This window comes from Sinocyclocheilus anshuiensis, unplaced genomic scaffold (genome assembly GCF_001515605.1).
Source record: "Sinocyclocheilus anshuiensis isolate Anshui unplaced genomic scaffold, SAMN03320099.WGS_v1.1 scaffold998, whole genome shotgun sequence".
NCBI classification, from domain to species: Eukaryota; Metazoa; Chordata; class Actinopteri; order Cypriniformes; family Cyprinidae; genus Sinocyclocheilus; species Sinocyclocheilus anshuiensis.
In genome coordinates, this window is record NW_015536513.1 from 497459 (window position 1) to 523223 (window position 25765).

At 37.7% G+C, this 25765-nt stretch overlaps 2 protein-coding genes and 1 long non-coding RNA gene across 3 annotated transcripts; 2 read left to right on the forward strand and 1 right to left on the reverse strand.

The window, feature by feature from the left end:
• Positions 1-2030: 2030 nt before the first annotated feature.
• LOC107692067 (gastrula zinc finger protein XlCGF57.1-like) lies at positions 2031-10209 on the reverse strand. The gene is made up of 2 exons (XM_016490968.1): positions 10103-10209; positions 2031-4069 (listed from the first exon to the last, which is right to left on the reverse strand). The coding sequence occupies exons 1-2, from the start codon at positions 10185-10187 to the stop codon at positions 2382-2384; spliced, it is 1773 nt and encodes a 590-aa protein (XP_016346454.1). The 5' UTR covers positions 10188-10209; the 3' UTR covers positions 2031-2381.
• Positions 10184-25765, forward strand: LOC107692226 (uncharacterized). Its single transcript, XR_001634625.1, has 3 exons — positions 10184-10259; positions 23893-23895; positions 25755-25765. It is a non-coding gene; the product is annotated as an uncharacterized LOC107692226 (long non-coding RNA).
• On the forward strand, positions 18464-19912 carry LOC107692202 (gastrula zinc finger protein XlCGF49.1-like). The gene is made up of 2 exons (XM_016491169.1): positions 18464-18501; positions 18585-19912. The coding sequence occupies exon 2, from the start codon at positions 18782-18784 to the stop codon at positions 19346-19348; it is 567 nt and encodes a 188-aa protein (XP_016346655.1). The 5' UTR covers positions 18464-18501; positions 18585-18781; the 3' UTR covers positions 19349-19912.

The window sequence follows — 25765 nt, forward strand, 5'->3', positions numbered from 1 at the left end:
ATACGTGCGAAAATGTTAAAAAATGTTCAGTGTTAAGTAAAAAAATTTAAATTGTTGTTTTGTAATTGATTTTTTATTTTAAAAGCAGGACAAAACAGTAAAAAGCACATTTTGGCCATTTAATTTATGCAATAGTGAAAAAAAAAAAAGGCAAAATAGGCCTACATGGAGGAAAAATGCAAAAACCCGTGTTCGGTATTCGGCCCAGTGTTTCACTTTGTTCGGCTTCGGCCAAGAATTTTCATTTCGGTGCATCCCTACTTTATATAAATAATAGTAGAATTTAATTCTAGTATTTACTATTGAGAAATGGTCTGTTAGTGATTGTGATTTTAGTTACATTGCTTCGACATAAGTTGGCAACAAGAGATTGTTTTTTGAGCGAGTCAGCAGTAACGACAATTATATTGACAGAGACTGAAACAGGGATGTAAACAAGTTAGTTATTTTTACTTTCAACAACAGCTTGTAAGACGCAGTCAACAACAAATTCAAACTTATATTTTATTGTGAATATGAGATTAAACAAGTTATGTTACAAAGCGCATAATATTACAATAATAACACCTTTATTTTCTCGCTGGAACATGCTGATGTATCATTTCGAACATTTTGATTGGACGAACATTTTGTGGTCCTATGCCTTCCACAGATGATATATATACAAATCAATTTAGACCACTAAAACTTAGTGATTGCTATCAGGATGTGAGAGACTTTGAACCAGCATAACAACAAATGTTTTTGAACCAAATCACCTACCCTGCCTTTAGTTTAAAAAATACAATTTTTAAGTTTTACCTGCAACTGTAGAAGCTTCTAAATATATTTAGTCAACACAAGACATGTTGCTACTGTAGCTCTGTTACTCTGAATTTACTTTGAATCGCTTAATACACAGGTCTATTTTGACATTGGCGTGTCAGATATTTTGTTCCGTTCATTGCTACAGTTATCACTGTCAATCAATAGAAATGGCTTGCGGAACAACTTTTTGTGATGCAGCTTTCAATCTTAAATTGCAGTGTTTGTTCATTGAGGCCAGAGCAGAACTGATCCCCCAACTAAGTCTGGTTTTTCTCAAGGTTTTTCTTACACTGCTATCACCTTAGTTTCTGTTCCCTGCCATTGTCACCTTTGGCCTGCTCAGCTGGGCTTCAAAAAGCAAGTAATATTCAGAAATTATCAATTAGGCTGCACTGACACTGTCAGGGCCTGTTTACACCTGGCCACCTCATACGTTTTCTCTGATCGGATAGAAAAGACCAGGTGTAAATGCACTCCGAAATGCTTTTGAGACCGATTTAAATCCGATCGCTCGAACCACTTCAGGAGGTGGTCTGGACCGCATTCCAGACAAAACTGGACAAGTGTAAATGCATCTGGTTGTTAAAAACGTATGTAAATTTTACTCCTCCCAACATGTTAAAGTAATAAAAAGCATTTTTAGGCTATGATATGTTATAGTAAGATATGACCGCACTAATGAAACATGCATCATCACGGATGAGTAGCTGAGTATCTCTTCAGCAAGCCGACGCGAAAACTGCCACAAATGAGACTGAAAGAATGTTGCAGATGCTTAACACACAATCATCTTCATTAAAAGTAGCGAGACTTAACGATCTTACTAGTGCTGTTGCCATGCTCTCTCCTATTGCAGTTTTTTGATCTTGAAATTAGCTGATGATGAATAAATGCAGCGCATATCGGTTGCTTTCATTGTCGTGAAATCTGTTAAATTTGCATATACCGTATTGGCCCGAATATAAGACGACCCTGATTATAAGACGACCCCCCTTTTTCCAGATGTACCTTTTGGAAAAAGGCTTTTTAAAATCCAAATCTTGTTTTTTCTCAGTAAAACACATTTTGTCTTCAATTATTTTCATATTGACATCGTCTTATATTCGGGTCAATACGGTAGTACGGAAGATCGGATATATCCATTTTGCGACGACACATTTATGGCCAAGTGTAAATGGAACAGTTTTAAAAAATCAGATAAGATATCCAAACAGAGAAAATGCATGAAGTGACCAGGTGTAAACAGGCCCTCAGATAAGAACGAAAGATTGAGCTGGATAATGACATTATTTTCTGCCTTTATAATTGAATTTCATCACTAATGAACTTTACAATTAACTAATCTAACAATAATGACACTTGTAATAATGACGTTTATTTTTTACATTTGTGAATGTAAAAAGTTTCAAAGATGAATTTCATATTCACAATGGTGTGTCTTGCGACAAACCAAAATTGAATTATACTGAATTATAGCAAAGCAGATGGTCACATATACAGCGGTTAAAATGTAGAAGAGTCTATCTAGAGGAGAAGAATGCAAATTGTCATGAAGGTGGATGATCAGATTTGGGTCACTTTCGGCTGCGGTGAGAACGTAGCTTCAATTTCACACAGATACGCATTTTCTGGTGCCATTTTAAACTACTGAGCCATTTAAAACACTTTCCACACGAAGAACACAAATGTGGTTTCACATCTGCATGACTTTTCAGGTGTATCTGTAAGTGTGATGGCAAAAGAAATGTTTTCTTACACTGATCACAATTAAACTGCCTTCCTCCGGAGCGATCGTGCTTTTGATTTTTCAAACTGCTCCTTTTTCTAAGCCTCTTTCTACTCGCAGAGCACTGCTGTTTCTTTCCAGAATGTGTTTGCAAATGACGTTTCAGGTCTCTTTTATATGTGAAGCTCTTCTTACACTGAAGACACGTGAAAGGTTTCTCTCCAGTGTGAAGCCTCATGTGAACCTGAAGGGTTACTTTCTGACTGAAACTCTTTCCACAGTGAGTGCAGGTGAAGGGTTTCTCTCCAGTGTGGGTTCTCATGTGAACCGTAAATTTTCCTTTAAATCTGAAACTCTTTCCACAGTCATGGCACTTGAAAGATTTTCGAGAATGAATTTTTTCATGCCAGCTAAGGCGTCTCTTGTCTGGGAATCTCTGTCCACACTGATGACAATTATACTCTTTTGAGTGAATCCTCATGTGGTAAGTAAGGTTTGTTTCACGTGCATAACACTTTCCACACTGAGCACACACAAAAGGCTTCTCTCCTGTGTGAGTTGCCATGTGAATCTTAAGATTTCCGTTTTGTGTGAAGCTCTTCTCACAAAGTTTGCAGTTGAAGGGTTTCTCTCCTGTGTGATTTCTCGTGTGGGCATTAAGGGTTGATTTACTTGAGAAGCTCTTCCCACAAAATCTGCAGATGTGAGGACTCTCTCCAGTGTGACTTTTCATGTGTGAATCAAGGGTTGTTTTATGTCTGAAACACTTTCCACACTGATCACATGGAAATGGCTTCTCTCCAGAGTGAACGACCATGTGAATCTTAAGAGATCCGTTGCGGGAGAAGCTCTTCCCACACAGTTTGCAGGTAAAAGGCCTCTCTCCAGTGTGAATTCTCATGTGGGTATCAAAGTGTGCTTTATATGTGAAGCTATTCCCACACACATTGCAGGTAAAAGGATTCTCTCCAGTGTGAAGTCTCGTATGATTTTTGAGGTTTCCTTTACAACTGAAACTCTCTCCACACCGATTACATGTAAAACCGTTCTGTCCTGAGTATTCTTTCTTCGTGTGGTAATCAAAGGATACTTTATGTATGAAACTCATTCCACACTGATCACACGTGAATGGCTTCTCTCCAGTGTGACGTTTCATGTGGGATTCAAAGCTTTGTTTATGTGCTAAACATGCTCCACACTGTTGGCATATGAAAGGCTTCATTCCAGTGTGACTATTCATGTGGCGTTTAAGGTTTTCTTTACGTGGGAATCTCTTTCCACACACTTGGCATTTGAACGGCTTCTCTCCAGTGTGAATGATCATGTGCATTTGAAGGTTATATTTTTGTTTTAAACTCTTTCCACATAGATGGCAGGTGATGCGACCGTTAGATTCGGCCTTCTGAACTTTGTTTGGTGATAAAGATGCTTCAGACTGCATAGATGTTTCCACAGTCATCAAGTCAAGTCTCTCATATTGATCTTTCTCTTCTATCGTTGTCAGTTCTTGCCTCTCTTCTTTCAGCGCCATCAGTTCTAAAGTGAAAAAAGACAAATACAGATTAGTAGCACTTTAATGGCTTAAAGCAACAGACACCAAAACCAAGATAAAACATTTTCCAACAAAACTGGGATATTATAGACCAGTCACTCCTGGTCTTAGGGACCCACCGCTCCGCTCATTTTATGTCTCCATTTTGACACCTGATTCAGATCACCAGCTCATTAGGTGAGAGCTCCATGAACTCAGTGTATCAGATAAGGGAAACATACAAAATGTGCAGAGCGGTGGGTCCCCAGGACTAGGATTAAAAACCACTGTTATAGACCAATCCTGAATCTGCCATTCATGTTTAAAATTTTATTTCAATTTGTCAATAAGCACTAGCGCAGTTTAGGTCTTAAATCTATCCGACTAGTAATACTTTGATGAAATGTCTATTTGTTTACACAAGTATGGAGTGCATCAGGGCTCAGTATTAGGTCCTCTGCTTTTCTCCTAGTATATGCTGACCATGAGGGACATTATCATTAGAGCTCACAATATTATGCCAAAAATATTTTTTTACATTTTGTGACAAAACTGCACAACTGTCCAAATGAGTTCAGATTATTACTGAATTTGTGTAATCTATGATGAAAATAATCAATTAATGTTATTGTTGATTTTTCATTTATCCTTTATTTAATCAATTGAGATTTCATAATCTCTTCCAGGGAGATCTGGTCACAGCACACAAAGTTTCACAAAAAAAAAAAACAGTGGGCAAGCACCAAATAAATGTACAGTCTTTCATTGTGGGTGACATAAAGGAGGACCCTGCTTCTATCAATCCAGTCTCCCCAGAGATTCCAGTCCATTACTGCCCTTCCAGAACCCCTTGGCCTTAGTCCACTGACCCCAGTCTAGTAGTCTCTTGCCCCTTTTCCACCAGGGCAGTTCAAGCTCTGGTTCGGAGCCAGAGCCTAGTTTAAAATCGGTTCTTTGTCTTTCGACACCCAAAGCACCAGCTTGGTACCAGGAAAAGTGGTTCATAAAGTAGCACCAAAACATTGCTGGTCTATAAGTAAGAACCGCATGCATCAGGGGCTGGGTTACCGTGATCAACAAGACGAAGAGAAACTTTTGACCGGGCTTTTTATGAAATAGCAGCTAAACACAAACATGTTGGATTTGCGGTGTTTGGACAACGATGTAGGTTAGCAAAGCCATTGTTGACATTAGGCTTGTTTGGGATGTGTCAGCGATGTGTGGACTAGCTGGCGTGTGGCGTCAAACTACCATGAGAGCAATTCTTAAGCTTAAAGAGTCGTCTGCTTTCCAATAGCTCTCGCGGTGCTTTGGTGTCGTGTGCCGGTCGGTCTGCACAGCGCCGATGCATCTTGAGCAAGCCTGGTGTGTTTGGCGCTGTCACACTAGTGTTGCTAGGAAAGATGAGACGTCTAAGACCTAGTTCTGTGGTGGCTCTCTAGTTCGTGGAAAAGCATCAGTCGAACCAAATCTGAATTGGCAATAGCAGTAGCTCTGAACTAGCACCCGGTTTCCTGCTGGTGGAAAAGGGACCTCTGTGTTCCCAGAGCTCCCAAATCCAGTGGTCACGAAGCTAGCACTCATGAATCTACACTCTAGAATGGACCACCCCCCTGCATCATCTCCACTGGTCTTGCCCAGCCTCATGGCTTTTTTATCTCTGCTGGTACCACCCAGTCTTTCGTCTCTGCTGGTTCTGCTCAGCATCTTGATTTCTGTTGCCCAGCAATGGGAAGTCTTTCAAAGCCCCATCATCCTTCCATCCAGCTCCCCGGCTCCTCCCTTACACTGGCTACACACAGCTTCCCGGTCATGAGCTCAGCCTACGTGCTCAGATTCCTCGGCTCCACCTTGATCTGTACACCCATGGATTTTGTGTTGTTGTCAATTTGCAGGCTCTTTTGAACGATAGGCCGCACGCATTTGTCAATCCTCCTGCTTGCTATTTGAGGAATAAACCCAGCACTCTGATTGGTCGAATTCCTTTTCTTTTGTTGTTGCTTGATTTGAGTACCACGCGTGGACTGAGGCGTCACCACATTTTTGCGTAGAGTGACAAAACCTACCAGAAACGGGGCTTGAAGTGAACTCGGGGCAAATCGATCAACCCCGACCTCAGCGAGGCGCGTCATTTGACATCGCTGCTTCCAGCGAGCATAGTGTGGACCTAACGTACGTCAAACTTAAAAACATTAACATTAAAGGGTTAGTTCACCCCAAAATGAAAATTAGGCTGCGTTTTACTCACCCCCGATGCATCCTAGGTGTATATTACTTTCTTCTTTCAGACGAATCCAGTCGGAGTTATATTGAAAATTGTCTTTGATCTTTCAAGCTCTATCGTTGCACTCAGCGGGTGTTGCAGTGCTTCTGTTCAAAAGACGTGAAATAAATAGCACCGTTCCATAAAAAAAAAAAGTGTCTCACACGGCTCCGGGGGGTGAACAAAGGCCTCCTGTAGCGAATCGATGCGTTTTTGTAAGAAAAATATCCATATTAAAAATGTAATAATCACTTTAATGTAGCTAGCGCCAGCAGTTGTACACAGAAGCAGTTCCGGGAGCATGACGTATGAGTTCAGCGCTGCGCATGCGCCGGTGAGTCTCGTGAAAACCAGCGTTTGTTTACAGGATCAAAAGAAGCAGTTTCCTTATTTAAGCAAAGGAAAACCAGTCTCCTCTTGGCTTATATCGAAATCCTCCGACATTCCTTACAAATCCTCGTTTTGCTCTTCTAATTAGTGACCGCAGCCTAATTTTCATTTTTGGGTGAACTAACCCTTTAAGTTTTCTTTTTGCTTTTTGTCAACTGTTTTCAAAACGAACGGCAGCATTTTGTTTATTTTTTTGTATGTTTTTGCTATAATTGATACAAAAACACAAAACGCTCTCTTTGTGTCGTGGCAACATCATGTGGGCAACATGTGAACGCGACGTGTGATTCACTGGAACTCGTTAAAGTTGGAAGTGGAACAATTCAACTAGAATGTTCTCAACATCCGACTTTGGCCCCATCCACACCGAGAAGCATTCAGCTGTACATGTAAAAATTATGTATTATATCAACGTTTTGTTCAGACAGATCCAGCTTTTTGGGAGCGTGAAACCGCTATCTTTTTTTAAACTGGGCCCCAGAGTGGATAAATCTGAAAACGACACCTTTGCATTTTCGTGTGTACAGCCAATCCGTATAATTTGTGAAACGATGATGTCAATAGCAGACTACATGCTTGCGTTTGTTCTGCAGAAGCTACTGAGCCTATTAGCTTTTAGTGATGTCTTCAACCGGAGCCTTCTATTTTAGGCCAATTTAGCAATTGTGAATGGTTTGTGTGTTGGTAAGCAATTTTTTTATTTAGTGTTATAAAAAATGTTGCAATTTGTTGCAACATCGGCCCCCTCAGAGAGAGTCTTCTCAAAAACAGGACAAATAATCACAGAGGGGAGAAATCGCATCAGCAAATCCAAGCTGAGGCATCTGATATTTCTGAATGCCAACCTGCCCTTAAGACTAAAGTGTTATTATCACATCCAAGCTGAGGCATCTGATATTTCTGAATGCCAACCTGCCCTTAAGACTAAAGTGTTATTATTAAAGTTTATTAAAATGTTAAATAATAGTATCTGTGTATTTTTTTTGTAACAAAAAAAAAAAGCATAAAAACAAGGCTTTTATGAAATCACTGAATAAAAAAAATTGCTAACCAACACACAAACCATTCACAATTGCTACATTGGGCTAAAATAGAAGGCTCAGAGTGATGCTAAATAAAAAGCCATTTGGGAGTCGTAAGAGCCGGCTCTTCTAAGGGAGCCGAGCCAAAAGAGCCGAACTTCCCATCACCATTAGCTTTACTAGCTTTTCTTGTTGTTGTGTTGGGTTTGTACACAACACACAAGTCTTCTCCGTTTTTAGTGCATCTCTGTGGCAGAATTACAGCGCCACATACTGGTCTGGCATGTATACTACATTGTTTTGAGTCCGTTTCAGTGGTTTTGTGATATTTGTTTTCAGATATTTCTTGAGTAGGGATGTGCAACAGCGATCGTGTTGCACGATCGTGCACTATCGGCCGTGACAGCGATGATCGATCATGAAAACGATGATCGTGGAGAAAAAAATGATTGGTTATAGCAGCACTTTGGGCGGCACCCTGAGCTCAGATTGTTTAGCTGGCCACAGCATGTTACCTACATACTTATCTGATTAATCTAATATAGGATGTGTTGGGATATTAAAATTAATTAACATGCTGAACGCACTGCATATTACCAGTGTTTAGTTTCATGCTCAAATGCAATGCCTGATATTGACAGAGTTGAGATGGTCATATTGCTTTTAGATGTTTCTTTTGAAAAAATACTGACATTATAATGCCGCAGTGCTTTTTTCGTCATATTTGTTCAACAGTAGGCATACTTCAATTAAAATTGTTTTCGTATGCATTGAAATCGCGCAGGCAATTTCAGAAATCACTTGATAATGTAGATGGAAATATAGCACAAATCTGCCTTAAACATTAATGCCATAAGCATTATAACAGGAACTTTATAAAATGTGAAATTTATAGTAAATTCTGTTTGCTTTCCTTGCCTGTTTCAGCGCACTGTCATGAAAGCCCATCACGACAGAAGCTCTTTGCATCCTTTTGTGCAGAAACAAGTTGTAACGTTATGTCTATGTTATATATCCAAGTTATCTGATTAATATCATAGGATGTGTCATAAACAGGCTTTAGTTTATTGGCATAAAGTCACTCTTCAGCTTCACCTCAGGCAGCTATTCCTATGCTTCTTTTTTTTAACAACATTGCTGCATCATAATCATAATCTAACAGTGTTCTAATCACATGTTCATGTTTTCATTTTTGAAACCTATCGATGATCAAAATAAGAAATTGCCAAATATGCCCATCCCTATTCTTGAGACGAAGCCATGTTTACAGAAGAATGAGGGGAAAAAAAGAGCGGATATGGAAAGCTCTGGCTTTGTGTGGATGAGACAAAAGACTTGAATACAGCATAAAAGCAGTGCTGTCTCTTTAAAATCTGTTGCACGTGGATCTGACACAAATCCAATTTTCTCCTTGTTCTTTATGGTCATTAGGGCCTTTCGCACCGCAGGAACCTTTTCATAGTACCAGAACTAATTGTGGAACTACCCACTTTTTGGCGTTTTCGCACCGCCGGAACTGGGAGCGATTTTAGTACCGGACTGCCTTTTTCGAGAACCAAATTAGCTCCTACTCCGGAGCAGGGTCTAACCAGCACAACTGGTACTAATCGTGACGTAAGTAGACATTGATTGGCCAAACGCATACGAAAACGCCCTCACCCGCCTTGATTTAAAACGCTGTGTAAACATACTGTAAACATTGTGTCAACTTATTTCGCAAGTATGGAGAACAGCGATAGATGGACAGACGCTGCAGGCACTTGTAGCAAATGTAGCACTGCCAGTTGTCGTTGGAGATTCTTAGTCCTCCTTTCCGTTCTTTCAATCGCTTTACGTATACGTCGACTTTCCATGTCCATTATTGTGAAACCCGCGAGACACAACAAAAACACAGCTCCGATCACAGCGTCCTCCATCCTCCTGTTGTTAACGTTGTTCTTCTTTGTTTATGTTGTTGAACGCCGCGCACAAATGATGTCGCTGTCGACCGTCTTACGTCACTTCTTAGTACACACTGTCAGTGCGAATGCAACCCTTTAAATGGTACTGGGAAATAGTTTGCGCAAAATCGTCCCAGTACTTTAGTACTGTACATTTAGTTCTGGAACTAAAGCGGTGCGAAAGGCCCTATTTAGGACGTTTTAGCTCTTTTAAGATTTATGAAGTCACTTGCCAAAAACAGTCATTTTGACATTTTATCTGGTATTTGTCTGGTCAGCACGAGGACCCACTCCATGTCAAATAAAACAACTTCAATTAGGACGCTCATATGACATTCATCAGAAATATCGTTAATTTCAGTAGAGATGGATATTTTAATGAGGATCAAATGACTGAGTCCAGCTTTGAGAATGAAAACCAACCTGTTTGTTCCTCAGTATCTTCAGGTTTCAGACTGAATGTTTCTTCAATCTTCATGTTTTCACTCTCCTCTTTAATAACTGCCATCTTTATTATAGGGTCACGTGGATCTCAGTCGCTTCAGCAGGAGTTTTTCTGTGTGTTTGGATACTTTGTCCTGTTTAAGATGAGAATAATTAAGAAAACCAATAATAAATGCAAACTAAATCTCTGGGTGCGTCTCAATCTGCTCCCTAGTTACTGCACTGCTGTAGTGATGCCAGACAGAGTTAATGGCCTTAAATCACCTAATTAAACAAAAAACATCAGCATGTTTTGCATTTGGTATTAGATTAGGGTTGCCAACCTTTCCGTATGATACAGAATTGTCTCGTATTTAAGGCATCAAATAAGCATTTATGAAAGCCATAAGAAATGCAGTTTTGCCCATATTTGCAGTAATACACCATAACCAACAAACACAGAACGATCCCCTATGGTTCCCTTTTGGTCATTTTTGGGAATCAAATAAAAACCATCCTAGGAACCTTCCCAGATCATTCCCTGCAGGTTATTTTTAGTTTTATTTTCATAATCATGTAAGCTAATTAATATGTTGCAGATGTTGATGACCAGCAGAGAGATTACTCTAGAGCTGAAATGTGGAATTTCATCTCTGAAATAAGCATTTAATAACATTTAAAAATTAAAGCAGCCAAAACACATCATAATGATCAGAAAAATCCAATTTTATAGCTATAATATTAAGCCAAGGTTAAGCGTAGCGTGAAAGGCGTATCATAAACAAGGTAGCGTCCCTTATTTTCCTTTTCTGAAGTTGGCACCCTAATAATGTTGTTATTTGCACATTTAATACTTACTATAATTAACAGATTACGTTTTCACGAAAAAAATTGCTACTTTTTTTTTGTACAAAAATTGCATTGTTTGTTGTGTTTGCGCTACGAATCACTGAATCATTTTGGGAAGTAAGTTAGCCTAACTGTTTTGTTTCATAAAGCTATGTTTCTCTCATCAGCACTTGCCAGTGAGTATAAACGGATTCACTACATAGGGAGCAAAATGAGACGCAGCCTTTGCGAGTGCGGTTTACTCATAAAAATACCGTTTATTTATTAATGTTAGATAAAGTATCACATCGTTTACTTCATCCATAATTAAACAATTTTACGTTGTTTGTAAAAACTATGAAATTTCATTAACGTCTTGCATTGATTTAAACGCTTTCAAATGCTTAAAAAAAAACACCACAAACCTTTCTGCAGGCCGAATCTCGACAGACGCAGGAGAGCGGCGCGGTCTTATGACGTCACACCACAACACCAAAATAAAAGTCCTGTCATCACGTCGCTGTCTAAACTACAACAAAAAAATGCAAATTTAGAGTTGACTTATTGGTGAAATACATATTTAAACAAATGTTGTCCAGCGGTGTGTTGAAAATATTAAGAACTACAAATGAAAGAAGGTGAGATTCTGTCTTAAAGACAGAACTTTAATATGTTTCCCAATGGAAAAATACTATAGTAATTTATAGTAAACACTATAGTGTTTTTGAACCTTACTATAGTAAAGTACTTGAATTAATTTGTTGTGGTAATTCTATAGTTGCTGTGGTAATATAACAACTCTATAGTAATATAAAAAATTAATTCACCCAATACTGATCTAAGTTTTCTACAACTATAGGGTATATCATACTACAATACACTACAGTTTACTGTATTAAAAACTAAAGTATACTACAGTATTTATTACAGTTTATCAGTTCACTATACAGTATGCTGTAGCATTCATTAACAAAGTGTTGTAAATACTATACAGTATAATACTTTACTATAGTATGGCTCAAAAACACTATAGTATTAGAAACCATTTATACTAGTATTAGAATGCAAACAGTGGGATTTACAAGTGAAAATATATCATCTCAGTGTGATTTAAAGGGTTTCTACACACACACACGCACATTTCTATTATTTGATTATTATACTATAATATGGTATTGTTGATAGCATTCTGACACGTTGTGTTTAGGCAGATTTTGTTTAGTGGCTCTGGATCAATCGACACAAAACCAGTTAGTTAACCCAACAATAAATGTATGTGTTGTCTCAGAAGTAATTATTGTTTCATTTTATTTGCCAGCTGCATATGAAAACACGAGCAGTTAAAAACATGGTATTGTTGTTGCCGCCGCCGCCATGTTGTGAAGGCGCTGTGTGCTTCGTTGAGTTGCAGACTTCACGGTTGGCTACAGAAAATTCTTCCCTAGAATGTTGAGTAAGAGCGATGGATTTCTGAGGATTCGGCCCGCAAGAGGGACAGTACAAAGAACCGGCCTGTGATCAGAAAAAGAACTACTGATTTCAATGTTTGAAATAGAAAAACCATGGGTTAAAATCAAATCAAGGGTATGACCACGGATATGTGTTGGACCAGAAACCCACTCAGTAAAGTCAAAAGTACTTCTGCTGAGTATGGTTTAGAAGCACAGCAAACATGAATGTTAAAATCGCCCAACAGCAGTGCATCTTCCCAGTTTCTACCTGTATAGCTGCAACTGGAGATGTTTTGAGTGCTCCACTACATATTCTTAGGGCTTGAGCTTCTTCTATGTCTAGTTTCAGCTGCTGACATATAAGCTATACAACCACATCTCATAAGAGCCCAGTATATATTCCTCAATGAAGACCTAGTTGCTCCCCAACCCAAGATATTATTGATTTTCTTGCATTTTGATTTGTATCAATTTACTGTCTCTACAAAGTGCATACCCGAGTCTCTTTATCAACCCTTATTTCAATTCTTCTACTAAATAAGAAGATTATCACCCAATTATACATTCTGTGACGTCACATCTCCAGACCAAAATAAAAGTATTGTCCACACGCTAAAGAGTAGAATTCATATAATTTTACATTAGAAAACAAATATAAATAACAGATGAGATGAATCGCAGAGCTATCAAAAGCCCAAAGCTATTATAACCATTAATATTTTTTGAAAAGCTTTCTGTGCTTTCAATTCTAACTATTTAATTTATTAACTGAAACTGAATCCTGACAATGTAAATATCCATCTTATTTCATCTCAGTTTCTCCCCAGAATATTAGGGCAGTAAATCAGATTTAAGCTATATTTGGTTAGAGTGGATTATATTAAAGGTCCACGACTGTTAAGGATTACAACTGACTTTGACTGTTTGAACAGAAAACTTAAATTAAGACACAATCAGCTGGGTTTACGTGAATGAATACTGGCCAAAACAGACGTTTTGACATAACTCTGTGTGTATTTGTCTATTCAAGCGTGAAAATATGTTGAAAGATGACTCCGTTCAAAATGATCAATCAGCAAAGTAACGTAAATACTGTAAACATGACTTAAAACTAGTGTGGCAGTATGTGAAGAGTGAGGAGTGTAGAAAATGCGAATCTCTTGCATTCTGTGTAATGGTCGCCATAAAAAGCAAACACTGTGTGAGTTTCGGTTAATAAATGAAATAGTTAGATCTCTGTACAACCACATATTTAATTTTTGATCTGTTTATGACTTCAGAAGTTCTTTCCAAACCTTTGTAATTATAAAGATCAAGATACTGGAATTTCTCATTGACTGAGAATATCACAAATGCTCTGTAGGTGATCATGAATTGAAAGCACTTCGCAGTACATTTAGAACCAAGACATACAGCTTTTCAAAAAAAAGATTAATGGTATTAATAGCTTTGGGGTTTTTTGATAGCTCTGCGTTTCAACCCATATCTGTTACTGATATTTGTTTTCTAATGTAAAGTTCTATGAATTCTATTCTTTGGCATGTGGACAAGACTTTTATTTTGGTGTGGCGATGTGAGGTCATAAGGATGCGCTGCGCTCCTGCGTCTGTGATTCGGCTGAAGAAAGGTGTGTGATTTTAACTATTTATGAAATGAATTATACCGAGTTTATATCCCTGCATCCCAATGTGCATACTATCCACCCTAAATAGTATTGAAAATGACTAATATCGCGTATAATTTAGGATGGATAGTGTGCACATTGGCACGCAGGCTAACACATTGGATGCATAAAACAAGAAGGAGAAGGCGTTTAACTGCAATGCTTTATCTAGAGATGTTAATGAAGGTTATTTTGTGCGAGTAAAGTGCATCTGAACACGAGTAACTGAAAAGCTGCGACTTCCCTGCATCGTGAACCAGTTTATAATGAACAAATTCAGTCGCTAGCAAGTAGTGATGGAGAAACGGAGCTTTTGGAAACTTTATCGAGTCATTTGAATCAGTTTCGAATCGCCGCTCGCTGACGAGTCACTGCTGCTCAAAACAACGAGAACAATAACACAAACATGACTTTTACAAACCAACTGCAAATGTGTTCATGAAAGTACAATCTAAATAAAAGTCTGATTTACAAATCAGCAAATACTAAATACAACCTTTATTAAGAACCTCATATATTATTTGTGTCCTTTTATTAATTTGAATGCTATTTTTTGTCTCATCAGGTGATTTAAGGTCATTAACTATCTCACTGACTGACTCCCTCACCAGTGTGCGGACTACTGAACTAGGGAGCTGATTATTTTCCTTTCTATTAATTATTCTCTTTTTATTAAACAGGACAAAGTGTTCAAACACACAGAAAAACTCCTGCTGAATCAACTGAGATCCACGTGACACGATTATAAAGATGGCGTTTATTAAAGAGGAGAGTGAAAACATGAAGATTGAAGAAGCATTCAGAGACAAACATGAAGATACTGAGGAACAAACAGGTTGATTTTCATTCTCAAAACTGAACTCGCTCATTTGATCCTTATTAAAATGTCCAGCTCTACAGAAATTAACAATATATTTGATGAGTGTCATAATTAAAGTGGCTTTACTTTGTGTATTTGGACATTTGTTATGACATGTCACAATATGTAGAAATAAAGTTTATAGGTCAATGGCTATGTTTCCCTCAGCCTATTTTTATGTGCATTTTGGTGTATCGCATAAAATAAAATGCCAAGATGCAAATAAATTCTAAAAATGCACATAAAAAAACGTATGTGCTCAACTAAGTAAGATAAATTACTTATCCGGTGAGAAAACATGCACATAACCTACGATGGAAACACTTTTACCGAATAAGTTCCTTAATGCGCATCAAAAAAAGACGTGACTTTGCTATGGGACCGCATAAAACTGGACAAACCAATGTATTAATGCAGGTGTGATAAGTAACATTTACAAAATCAGGCCATTGTGTTTGCCCATCAGTGCAAATGTTTCTTTATGTATCGAGACAAAAGAATGAGGTTAAAGGGTTAGTTCACCCAAAAAAGAAAATTCTGTCATTAATTACTCCCCCCTCATGTCGTTCCAAACCCGTAAGACCTTCGTTCATCTTCGGAACACAAATTAAGATATTTTTGATGGAATCTGAGAGCTGTCTGACCCTCCCATAGACAGCAACGCAACTGAAATGTTCCCAAGTCCAGAAACGTAGCAAGGGGATCTGTAAAATAATCCATGTGACATCAGGGGTTCATCCGCAATTATACGAAGCTACGAGAATAATTTTTGTGCACAAAAGAAACAAAAAACGACTTTATTCAACAATTCGTCTCCTTCGCGTCACCCTGTAGTGCCATTTTGGAGAGTATCAGCTGGACGTAAGCAGCGTATGCTGTTTTGTGTCAGCTGCGTCACACGGATACGCTGTTTCCATTCAGATGAAATCACAACAACATAGGAAACAGATCCGGCGTGATGCAGCTCGCCATAAATCATTACCTGCTTCAAAATGAATGGTGTTAACGAAATCATTGTTGAAACATTTGCAGTTAGCCTACTGTACGAATAAAAACACTATAACAAAATTACATAATGACTACAAGGCGAATGAAGGTATATGTGTATACAAAATCTTTCTTCAGATTTCTGAATGAGCACTTTGTCATTTGTTATATATATGTTGAGCTAAGTCGTGTCCGTCTGATGTTTATCATGTTCATCTGATGTTTGCTACTGTAATGAACGTAACTTTTTAATAAGCAGGGGAAATTCCCGACATTAAAAAAATAACCGTTTATATAACCCCTCTCCCCCGGGTCCTCACCGCCACACCTCGTTCTCGCTCCGAGTGGGTCTCGAACTTGGGTCTCCGGGATGGGAGGCGGACGCACTAACAAGTAGGCTAAAAACTGCAGCCACTAGCGTCAGTCGCTAGTGCGTCTCTTGAGATCAGGGTATTGAGGTTTACCTGCACAGCACCTACCGCTGGCCTCCGTTACACTCACCCCCCTTAGCCTCACTCCCATCCGGGTCACGGCACCAATGTAACCCCTCTCTCCCGGGTCCTCACCGCCACACCTCGTTCTCGCTCCGAGTGGGTCTCCGGCATGGGAGGCGGACGCACTAACAAGGAGGCTAAAAACTGCAGCCACTAGCGTCAGTCGCTAGTGCGTCTCTTGAGATCAGGGTATTGAGGTTTACCTGCACAGCACCTACCGCTGGCCTCCGTTTACATGCCTAGTGATTGCATTGTAAGAATGTACAGGGATACTTCAGATTTAAAAACACTGACTTGTTAGGTGATGTTTTCTCATTAAATTTGTACGCTTTCCTATTAATTCAATGGAATGTATGGGAATAGTGGGGATTACCAATATGGCGGCGCGGCAGCTAGAGAATAGTTCCGAACTGTGGGGTCTCATCCGTACATATCACGGATCAACTGTGCTCCGTTTAACCCCTAATATATGACAGGTCAGAGCAATCTTTAATTTACTAATTTAACATGAAATCGTCAAATTGCTACTCCATATCAATTGCATACAACGATAAACACAGAATAATTGTAACAATGATTTAACGCGCAATAAATAAAAGCGTCATATCTATACACATTTTTACTAGAACGTTTGTGTGACCCGGTAGTAATTCTTCCACGGCCCGGTAGTGGGTCACGACCCGGTGGTTGGGGACCTCTGCCATAGACCAGCCATTAATGATCTGTCTGTCATGGACTGCGTGACTTCGCCTGTGGACTTTTTTTTCTTTTCTGTGACTAATAAAATTTTGGTCAACTAACGATTAGTCAACTATTAGGGGGCAACCCTAATTAAGAGCATTTGAAAAAGCAATGCACATCAAACATCTTCCTCTGTAATGATTTGCAATGAGAAGCGTTTCTAAACCTGTTGTCCAACAAAAGAGAACATTATAACATACTCCACAAGTCGAATGTTTAAAATAACTTCAGTTTGTGATGTGATGTGGATTCTTGTCACGGAATTATGCAGAAAATATATTCTATATTGTAAAAAGGCTATATCAATTAGCAATGGTTTATAAATACTTAATTATTATTAAAATAGCCGAGGTGGTTTTAAGAACACAGATAAATCATACATTGTCTCAGAAACGTTTTGAATGAAGAAACATGAAGACAAACACTCGACTATCTTCTTTTATGCAGTTACAGTGGATTTTCTGCTTGAGGCTGCTTTGAGTATGAATGAAACAGACATCACATGCGTTAATAGCACTAAATAATGGCCAATCCATAAAAATAGTACTTCTCTCAAAAGAAATTTGAAGTAGACGTATGATCATCCATGTTTTTCTCCAGTGTACAGAAGTGCACTGGAGTTTTAAATTGCATATTGAAAAAAAAAAGGCATTTTAAATTGATGTGCCAAGCCATTAGAACCAAACTGAACCGAACAAAAACTGTGGTTAAAAAAAACCGAGGTATGTATTGAACCTTGGACTATAACTGTATTGTTGCATCCCTACGGTTTACTCTAAAATACTGTATAACAGGAATAGCACAAATGTGTGTGTACTAACCTTGAAAAAATATTTAACATTAAATCTTGCATTTTGCACTTACGATTTTGACATTCGCCATAGTAGATAATAATGTAGCTATCTAGGAATATACAATACGAAGAATCCCCCTCAAACCTTGTGTCCCATCTCGTCTCACTGATAGTTTCCAAGGTTGGCAGGTCTGCATTAGGTGACGCAGAGGGCACTGCATAGTTGAGTTGGAAATTTCTCGTTTCACACAAACAAAATGGTCAGATAGTCAAGTCAAGTCAAGATAGATGTGACATAACCATGCTATTAGATGTCCACAAATGGCAACACAATTCACAAGCTGTCCAGGAAAATGTGATGGTCTACGTCAGGATGGACAACTTAATCAAACACACCTGAACAATGTAACAGAAGTCTTCAGGATTGCTTGACAGTTACAGGCAGGTGTGTTTAATTAGGGTTGGAACAGACCTCGGTAGGACGGTGGCCATAAAAGACTAGTTTTATGATGGGCTTCATTTCTGAATGAAAAGCTAAAAGTGAACAATATTGAGAAGAGTTTCTGCGAGCAGCTTAGTGCATGTAGGATCCAGCATACATGTGATTGGTTTTGATGCTTTACATGTGCTTTTAAACTGGGCTTATTTGTCTTTTCTTCTCCTTAGACCCAAAGTCACTAAAGGAGGAGAATCAAGAACTGAAAGAAAAGGAACAAACATGCTTTCATAACTGGAGAAAATCTTTTAGTTGCTCTCAGACTGAAAAGACTTTGTCACGACAACGAGCTCAGAAGACTAGACGTAATTTCACCTGCCAACAGTGTGGAAAGTGTTACACTAGTAAAGGAAGTCTTAATGTCCACATGAGAGTTCACACAGGAGAAAAGCCTTACACGTGCAAACAGTGTGGAGAGAGTTTCAATCGATCAGCAAGCCTTAAAATCCACATGAGAATTCACACTGGAGAGAAACGGTTTACTTGCCAGCAGTGTGGAAAGAAGTTCAGTCAAAAAGGACACCTTATTAACCACATGAGGATTCACACCGGAGAAAACCCATTCACCTGCCAACAGTGTGGAAAAAGTTTCAATCGAAAAGGAAACCTGACAGTCCACGTGAGAATTCACACTGGAGAGAAGCCTTTCAAATGCAAACAGTGTGGAATAAGCTTCACTCAAAAAGCAAGTCTTAATGCCCACGTAAGAATTCACACTGGAGAAAAGCCCTTTGTATGCGGTCAGTGTGGAAAGAGTTTCAGATTTAAAGTAGCCTTTAATCAGCACATGAGGATTCACTCAAGAGAGAACGGTTTTATATGTCGTCAGTGTGGAAGGAGTTTCACAGACAGGAAACACCTAAAGAATCATGTAAGAATTCACATCGAAGAAGACTGTCATTTACCATCACGGTGGAAAGAGTTTTGCACTTAAACACTCAGTGGAGGCTTCTCAGTGGAGAGAGAAGTGTCTTCTGTGTGAAAGGAGTTTCACATATCATAGAGACATGAAAAACTATTGGCAAGCTCGTTCTGGACATAAATGACAGATGTTTTGAATGTGAAAAGAGGTTTACAAAAAAAAATCACCTGCACATGTATCACAATAAAATTATTTTTCTGATACATATGGAAAGTCATGCATATGAGAGACCCTATTCTTGTTCTTTTTGAGGAAAGAGTTTTAAATGGCTCAGCGATCGGACAATTAAGTATCTGTGTGAAATCAAAGCTATGAATGTGCCCCAAATGCAGATACTCCAGGTTCCTAAAAGTATCCCCCATCCTTCACCTCTTTTTACTTTGTCTTGAAGGTTTTTATTTTATTTTGTCATGTTCATATGAATGCATGTGGCCACACAGTCCATCTTCTTTGCTGTAGTCTCAAATTATTGAGCAGTTATGGTAGATGGCATATGATACATTTGATTCAGGATAATACTTTGAAATTAATAAATCGCCAGTGTTGGGGAATCTACTCTGAAACTGTAGCTTATCAAGCTACAAGCTACTCATAAATTAAAGTAGTTAAGCTACAATCAAGCTACCCTTCTGAAAAAGTAACTAGTTACACTACAAGTTACTACCAAAAAGTAGCTAGCTACATTGAAACGTTTTTTCCACACTAATGTATATTACAAATAACCGAATAAGCATTAATGAGAAATGTTTTAAATAAAATATTTGGTATTTGAAACAAAACAATACAATTATGATGTCAGTGACTATTGTTTTATTATACATAATATTCAAATATTTGTCAAAAGTGCAAAATTGCAACAAATTTAACATTGCAATAACACATTTTTTTTTTTGGCACAACCAACATGCATCCAAGTCTGTCTTTTGATTGATCTAGATATTCTGGAAAAAAATTATTCTTATTCAAAAACCTACTAAATCACATACAGTCCATAAACTGTTGCATAGCTATTCATAATGGCATTAACAAATCTTGTTGATAAAAGCAGTGCTTAAATTGAGCCAGATCCTGTTCTGGAAAATGTCAGATTTTGGTATTCGTTTACCAAAAAGTAGCTAGCTACATTGAAACTTTTTTTCCACACTAATGTATATTACAAATAACCAAATAAGCATTAATGAGAAATGTTTTAAATAAAATATTTGGTATTTGAAACAAAACAATACAATTATGATGTCAGTGACTATTGTTTTATTATACATAATATTCAAATATTTGTCAAAAGTGCAAAATTGCAACAAATTTAACATTGCAATAACACTTTTTTTTTTTGGCACAACCAACATGCATCCAAGTCTGTCTTTTGATTGATCTAGATATTCTGGAAAAAAATTATTCTTATTCAAAAACCTACTAAATCACATACAGTCCATAAACTGTTGCATAGCTATTCATAATGGCATTAACAAATCTTGTTGATAAAAGCAGTGCTTAAATTGAGCCAGATCCTGTTCTGGAAAATGTCAGATTTTGGTATTCGTTTTTAAAGATCCAGCATTAATAAGTGCATTAGATCATTAGCATACGAGACAGAGCGAGCATAGGTTTATGTAGATATATTTGTCCTCAACATATATTTGACCAATAAGCGTTCAAAATTGCTCTCATTGATTGGTACTTACTGCTTATTGTTTCGTGAGCAGTGTAATGTTTTGAGAGAGTATATACCTTATGAATTATTCTTATAAAAATATATTTAAAAAATGTCAAGAGACAGCATGTTGTCATTTTTCATATCCATAGGAGACTAGAACACCAGATGTTAATGAAATGAAAGAGGGAGGCAACACCTTTGTCGGCGAGAGAGTGTATCACTGATCAACTATTTAGCTATATGCTATACGTTGACAGAATAAAATCCTAGGCCAGTGGTTTTTACATTTTTTAATGCTTGACACGCTTTTTTTTTTTCTTTTTAAATTGACACTATCCATATACATTCACCCTACAAACAGGATGGTGGACGTTTGGAGGAAGTCCATATTCTTTTTTGTAACATTCACTAATTTTATGTCTATACGTTTTATAACTGAATTAAATAATTTTAATTTCTATAAAAAGCAAAATGACAGTGGGGGTGGTGCAGCAAGTTATGTAATCGTGTACGAGCAAACACCGTGTAATACCAACTTACGCAGCCTAGTGTTTATGCAACTCCATTATTCTTGTTATGCACCAAATCGCGGGACTTGATCACCAACTCCCGCCCATGGAAAAGGTAAAATCACCCGCTCCCACAAGATTTGACATATGACTATGTGAGCCTTGGCTACCACGCCCACTAGCTTAACTCTAATTAGATGCGCACTATGGGTAATGTTAATTAACAAATGGATATACGTTGCAATCCGATAGATAAGACCCAGCATCCACCTGAGCAAATATCATTAATTTAAGTCATTTGATAACTGTTCAAACTTTCTCAACTTCATCAGTCCCAGTGGCAGTGTGCCTGTTCATTATCAAAATAAAATACAGTTAAAAAAAAACATAAGTTACACTGCTCAGTTTTACAATCTATTGCGTTCAGCGTGACCAGGGCCTCACTGTGCTGATATAGCTGATGTGAAGAATGATATTTTACATCGATTCGAGTGAAGTACAAAGCCTATAATAAATACTTTAGCATCCAGATGTTGCAAATATGGAAACATTTGGATTTGTGCCGAATGTGAAAGGTAGGCATCAGTTTCACTTTAAATTAATTTGTTTTTGGATTGACATTTTTATAGCCTAAAGTGGAAAGAAATAAACTGTGTTCATAGATATGCAGTGTTTATAATGTTTGTAAACATTTTGCTTTACCAGCAATTTAGCCTACATTATTTCTGAATGTAATAATAAAATGCAACTTGAGCCTACGCGACTTTTTGCCCTCCCAAAATGCAATTTTATACGAGGAGCGTTTTTTTTTTTAACAATGCAGCAAACATTTTTAAATATCTTAAATACTTTAATGTCTTTAAAGTGTTAACAGATTTTTTTCTTTTGTTTAGTATTGGCTGTGACTAAGCGCAGCAGGTTAAGATACCAGATCTCTTTCTGTTTTTTTTTTTATCTTTTTGAGTAAAGAAAACGCTGTTTTTTAATATTATTATTATTATAGGCAAATAAAAAGTTTTAAAAATAACGTAATTAATCGGTATTTTGTCTACTCAAACCGGTTTCAGAACGATAATAATACAGAGGAACGCAGAAACAGAAACGTTAAAATATCGATTCTGCTCTGAGTGAACCGATTGAAACATTTTTTTTCGTTTTCAAGCCCTGCTTCAAAGCCGGAAGAACGTGATCGCAATTCCAACACCATCAAACCTTGGCTGCGTTCCAGTCTATTTTTTATGCCCTTCACTCGCAAACTTCCCTCCGTCTCGTTTACTCAGATGTACGTAATTGATTACGTTGCACGAGTGCCCACTACTGGCGGAACCCTTGCAATGGACTGAACTGGAACGTCCTAAGCCCTTGATCACTTAGAATCTGCTATAGAGTTGGTTTATTGTTTGCATTTTTCCTCTTACGAATTTGTTTGCTGCAGCATTCTATATACAATTGGGTAAAAGATACAACAGAAACCACAGATATACAATGCTGCAAACTGTCCCCCGCCCCCAACCAACCAACCAACCAAACAGAAAAAAGAACATTATAATACCTAGATCTAATTGATGAATGATGAAACATAACAAATAACTTTAATTGTGCAAAATAACAGCAAGAATCGTCATATACAATCTAGGTGTAGTCCCTTTTAAAAACAAGTTCAGGAGCAAATTGTTTCGTTTTATTCAGTACATTATCAAGCTAATTGAATAGAAAAAAAGAAAAACGGAAAAGCTCTCATAAGAACACCAGTTGATCTTGATTTCATGGAATTTTCTGTATGCTACATTGCAAAACCTCTGGGCATTTCATGTCACTGTCCCAAACGAATTAAAGAGCTTGGGTTTTCCACGAAAACGTACAGTAACATTGAGCAAGACCTCAATAGATCAAGACCTCAATTGATTGGTTGCCCAGATTAAAAAAGAAATTTCCTCTGCTGGATACCAAATGGTCAAAGGTAGGCTTCAATCCATGGTGATTCACATTCAGTGGAGAAGAGTAGCTGCTTCAGTGCACAAAGTGGATTCGACAGGAGTCCTATCCAGAATGTACAGATTGGTATTGGTGTGTGGTACGCTGCACATATTCTGTGAGAGGGCCTCTGTCTCTCTGGCATGTGGATACTAATCACAAGTTAATAAAGTTTTGTCATTTTCCATTGTCATGTACTCCTATGAGTATTTCTTATAAACACATGTCTCCTTGCACTATATTAGTAGAATTCCATATGCAAAATGCTCATTTTATGCTAAAAGCTTTACTTAATAGGTACAACATAGTCAGTTTTGGAGCAGTGGATGAATACTCCAGGAAGGTAAGAGAAGTGTGGTGTTTTCTTCCATCACTGAAGTTATCCTAATTTTTATATGATGGATGGTTGGATCACTAAGTTCGTATGTTAAAGGAACACTCCAATATTTTTTAAAAATAGGTTCATTTTCCAACTCCGCTAGAGTTAAACAGTTGAGTTTTTCCGTATTTTCAAAAATAGTGGAGTGTTCCTTTAAAGATAATATGCTTGAATGCTGCAACAAATAATGGAGCATCAACAGCCCTGGTGTTGACAACTAAACAATATGGTGTACCCTCAAGGCAGGTTTTTGAAAATAACCACTTCACCACAGCAAGCAACATTTCTTTACGTAAAGGTTGCAAGAACTATTCAGACACTTTTAAAAAAAAAAACTTTGAACTAGGGTTGGGCGATATGGCCAAAAATATTATCACAATTTTTTTTTTATATCATACAATATCGATATTGTATTTATTGTGATATTAATTTACTGTTACTTGGGAAAGGAAATACTTTTCACTTGTTTGTGTGAAACCAAAACATCAGGAACTCACACAAAACAGATGCCATGCAACAAAACAATACGATCTACTTAACTGCCCCTTCACCCATTCTTATGCCCCTCTTTCCCTCCCTAACATATGGCCCAGGTCACTGAAAGGTGACTTGGAAGTGTCAAGAACTCAAGTTACTATCCTCATTTTGTGGTGATTATATCTTAAGTATGGTGACCATATCACCTTTTCCCCGGACTCTTTTTTGACCTAAAACAAATGCATCTGGCCGGGATTGCCATGTGAACCGCATGTATTTCTATCTATGTGTGCCTAGGCTACCACACCGACCAGCTTAACACAAGTGGCGTGTAATGTGAAATGTTCACAAGCGTTAACAAGAATATGCATTGCAATCCAATAGATAAGACCCCAGCACCCACCGGAGCAAATATCATAAATTATTCATTAGATAACTGTCATTAATATAACAATATTCTCTAATTGTATAGAGCCATTAGGATCAATTAAAAGTGCGTTTGCAGCTGAAATTGACCGCACACTCAGCACAGCTAATCAAACATTAATTAACCTTAGATTTAAACAAACGTGACATTGAGATTACGCCGCTGAATATAGCGAACCCCGGTTGAAATGCATACATACGAATGCTTATTTCATTTAACCTGTTTCATGTCTGTTACTATCAGTCTGTTCATGTCTGTAACAGCACTAACCTAAACATTTCCAAAAAGTTTACAACACCACCTGTTAAAATGAATACATTTGAACCTCATTTAAATGAACACAATCCACATTGTTGAAACAGATTCAACATCCTTCTGCAGCGAGTTGAAGTTCCTTTTTATATAAATACTTTAAATATTTCCACAAAACAGTTCCTTTATGCATAAATACTGGCCACACACACACAGATGAGGAACACAACACAGTCCACTTACAGGAGAGAAACTAGGGTTAGTTTGCGGACACTGAAGCTGTCCGATAGTGTAAATGAAAATATGCAAAGAAGATGAAAAAAAACATAATGTCTAAGAACATGTGGGTGTTGTAAGAGGTGACGTCGGAAAAGAGATCACAGATTTAACACAACGAGAATCCAGTCATCTGAACTCACAGGTACAGAGATTAATCAACAATATATTTCAGTATATAATTCAATGTATGTGTTACAGTTTTTTTTTTTACCACTTTACATTTATGTTTCATAGATAAACGACTGTAACCATTTCAACTGCACCAAAAAAGAAATGTCTGGAATTGTGAATGATAGTATGAATAAAGGTTCGATAATGGACTCGGAAGACCGAATAGAAAGGACTGTTGATATCTACATCAGTGCAGAGGCTGTAAGAGACATGAAACATAAGAAAGACACAGAGGACTTCAACACAACAAAAACCCAAACACCTCAACACACAGGTAACTGTGATTAAAGGAATAGTTCATCCGAAA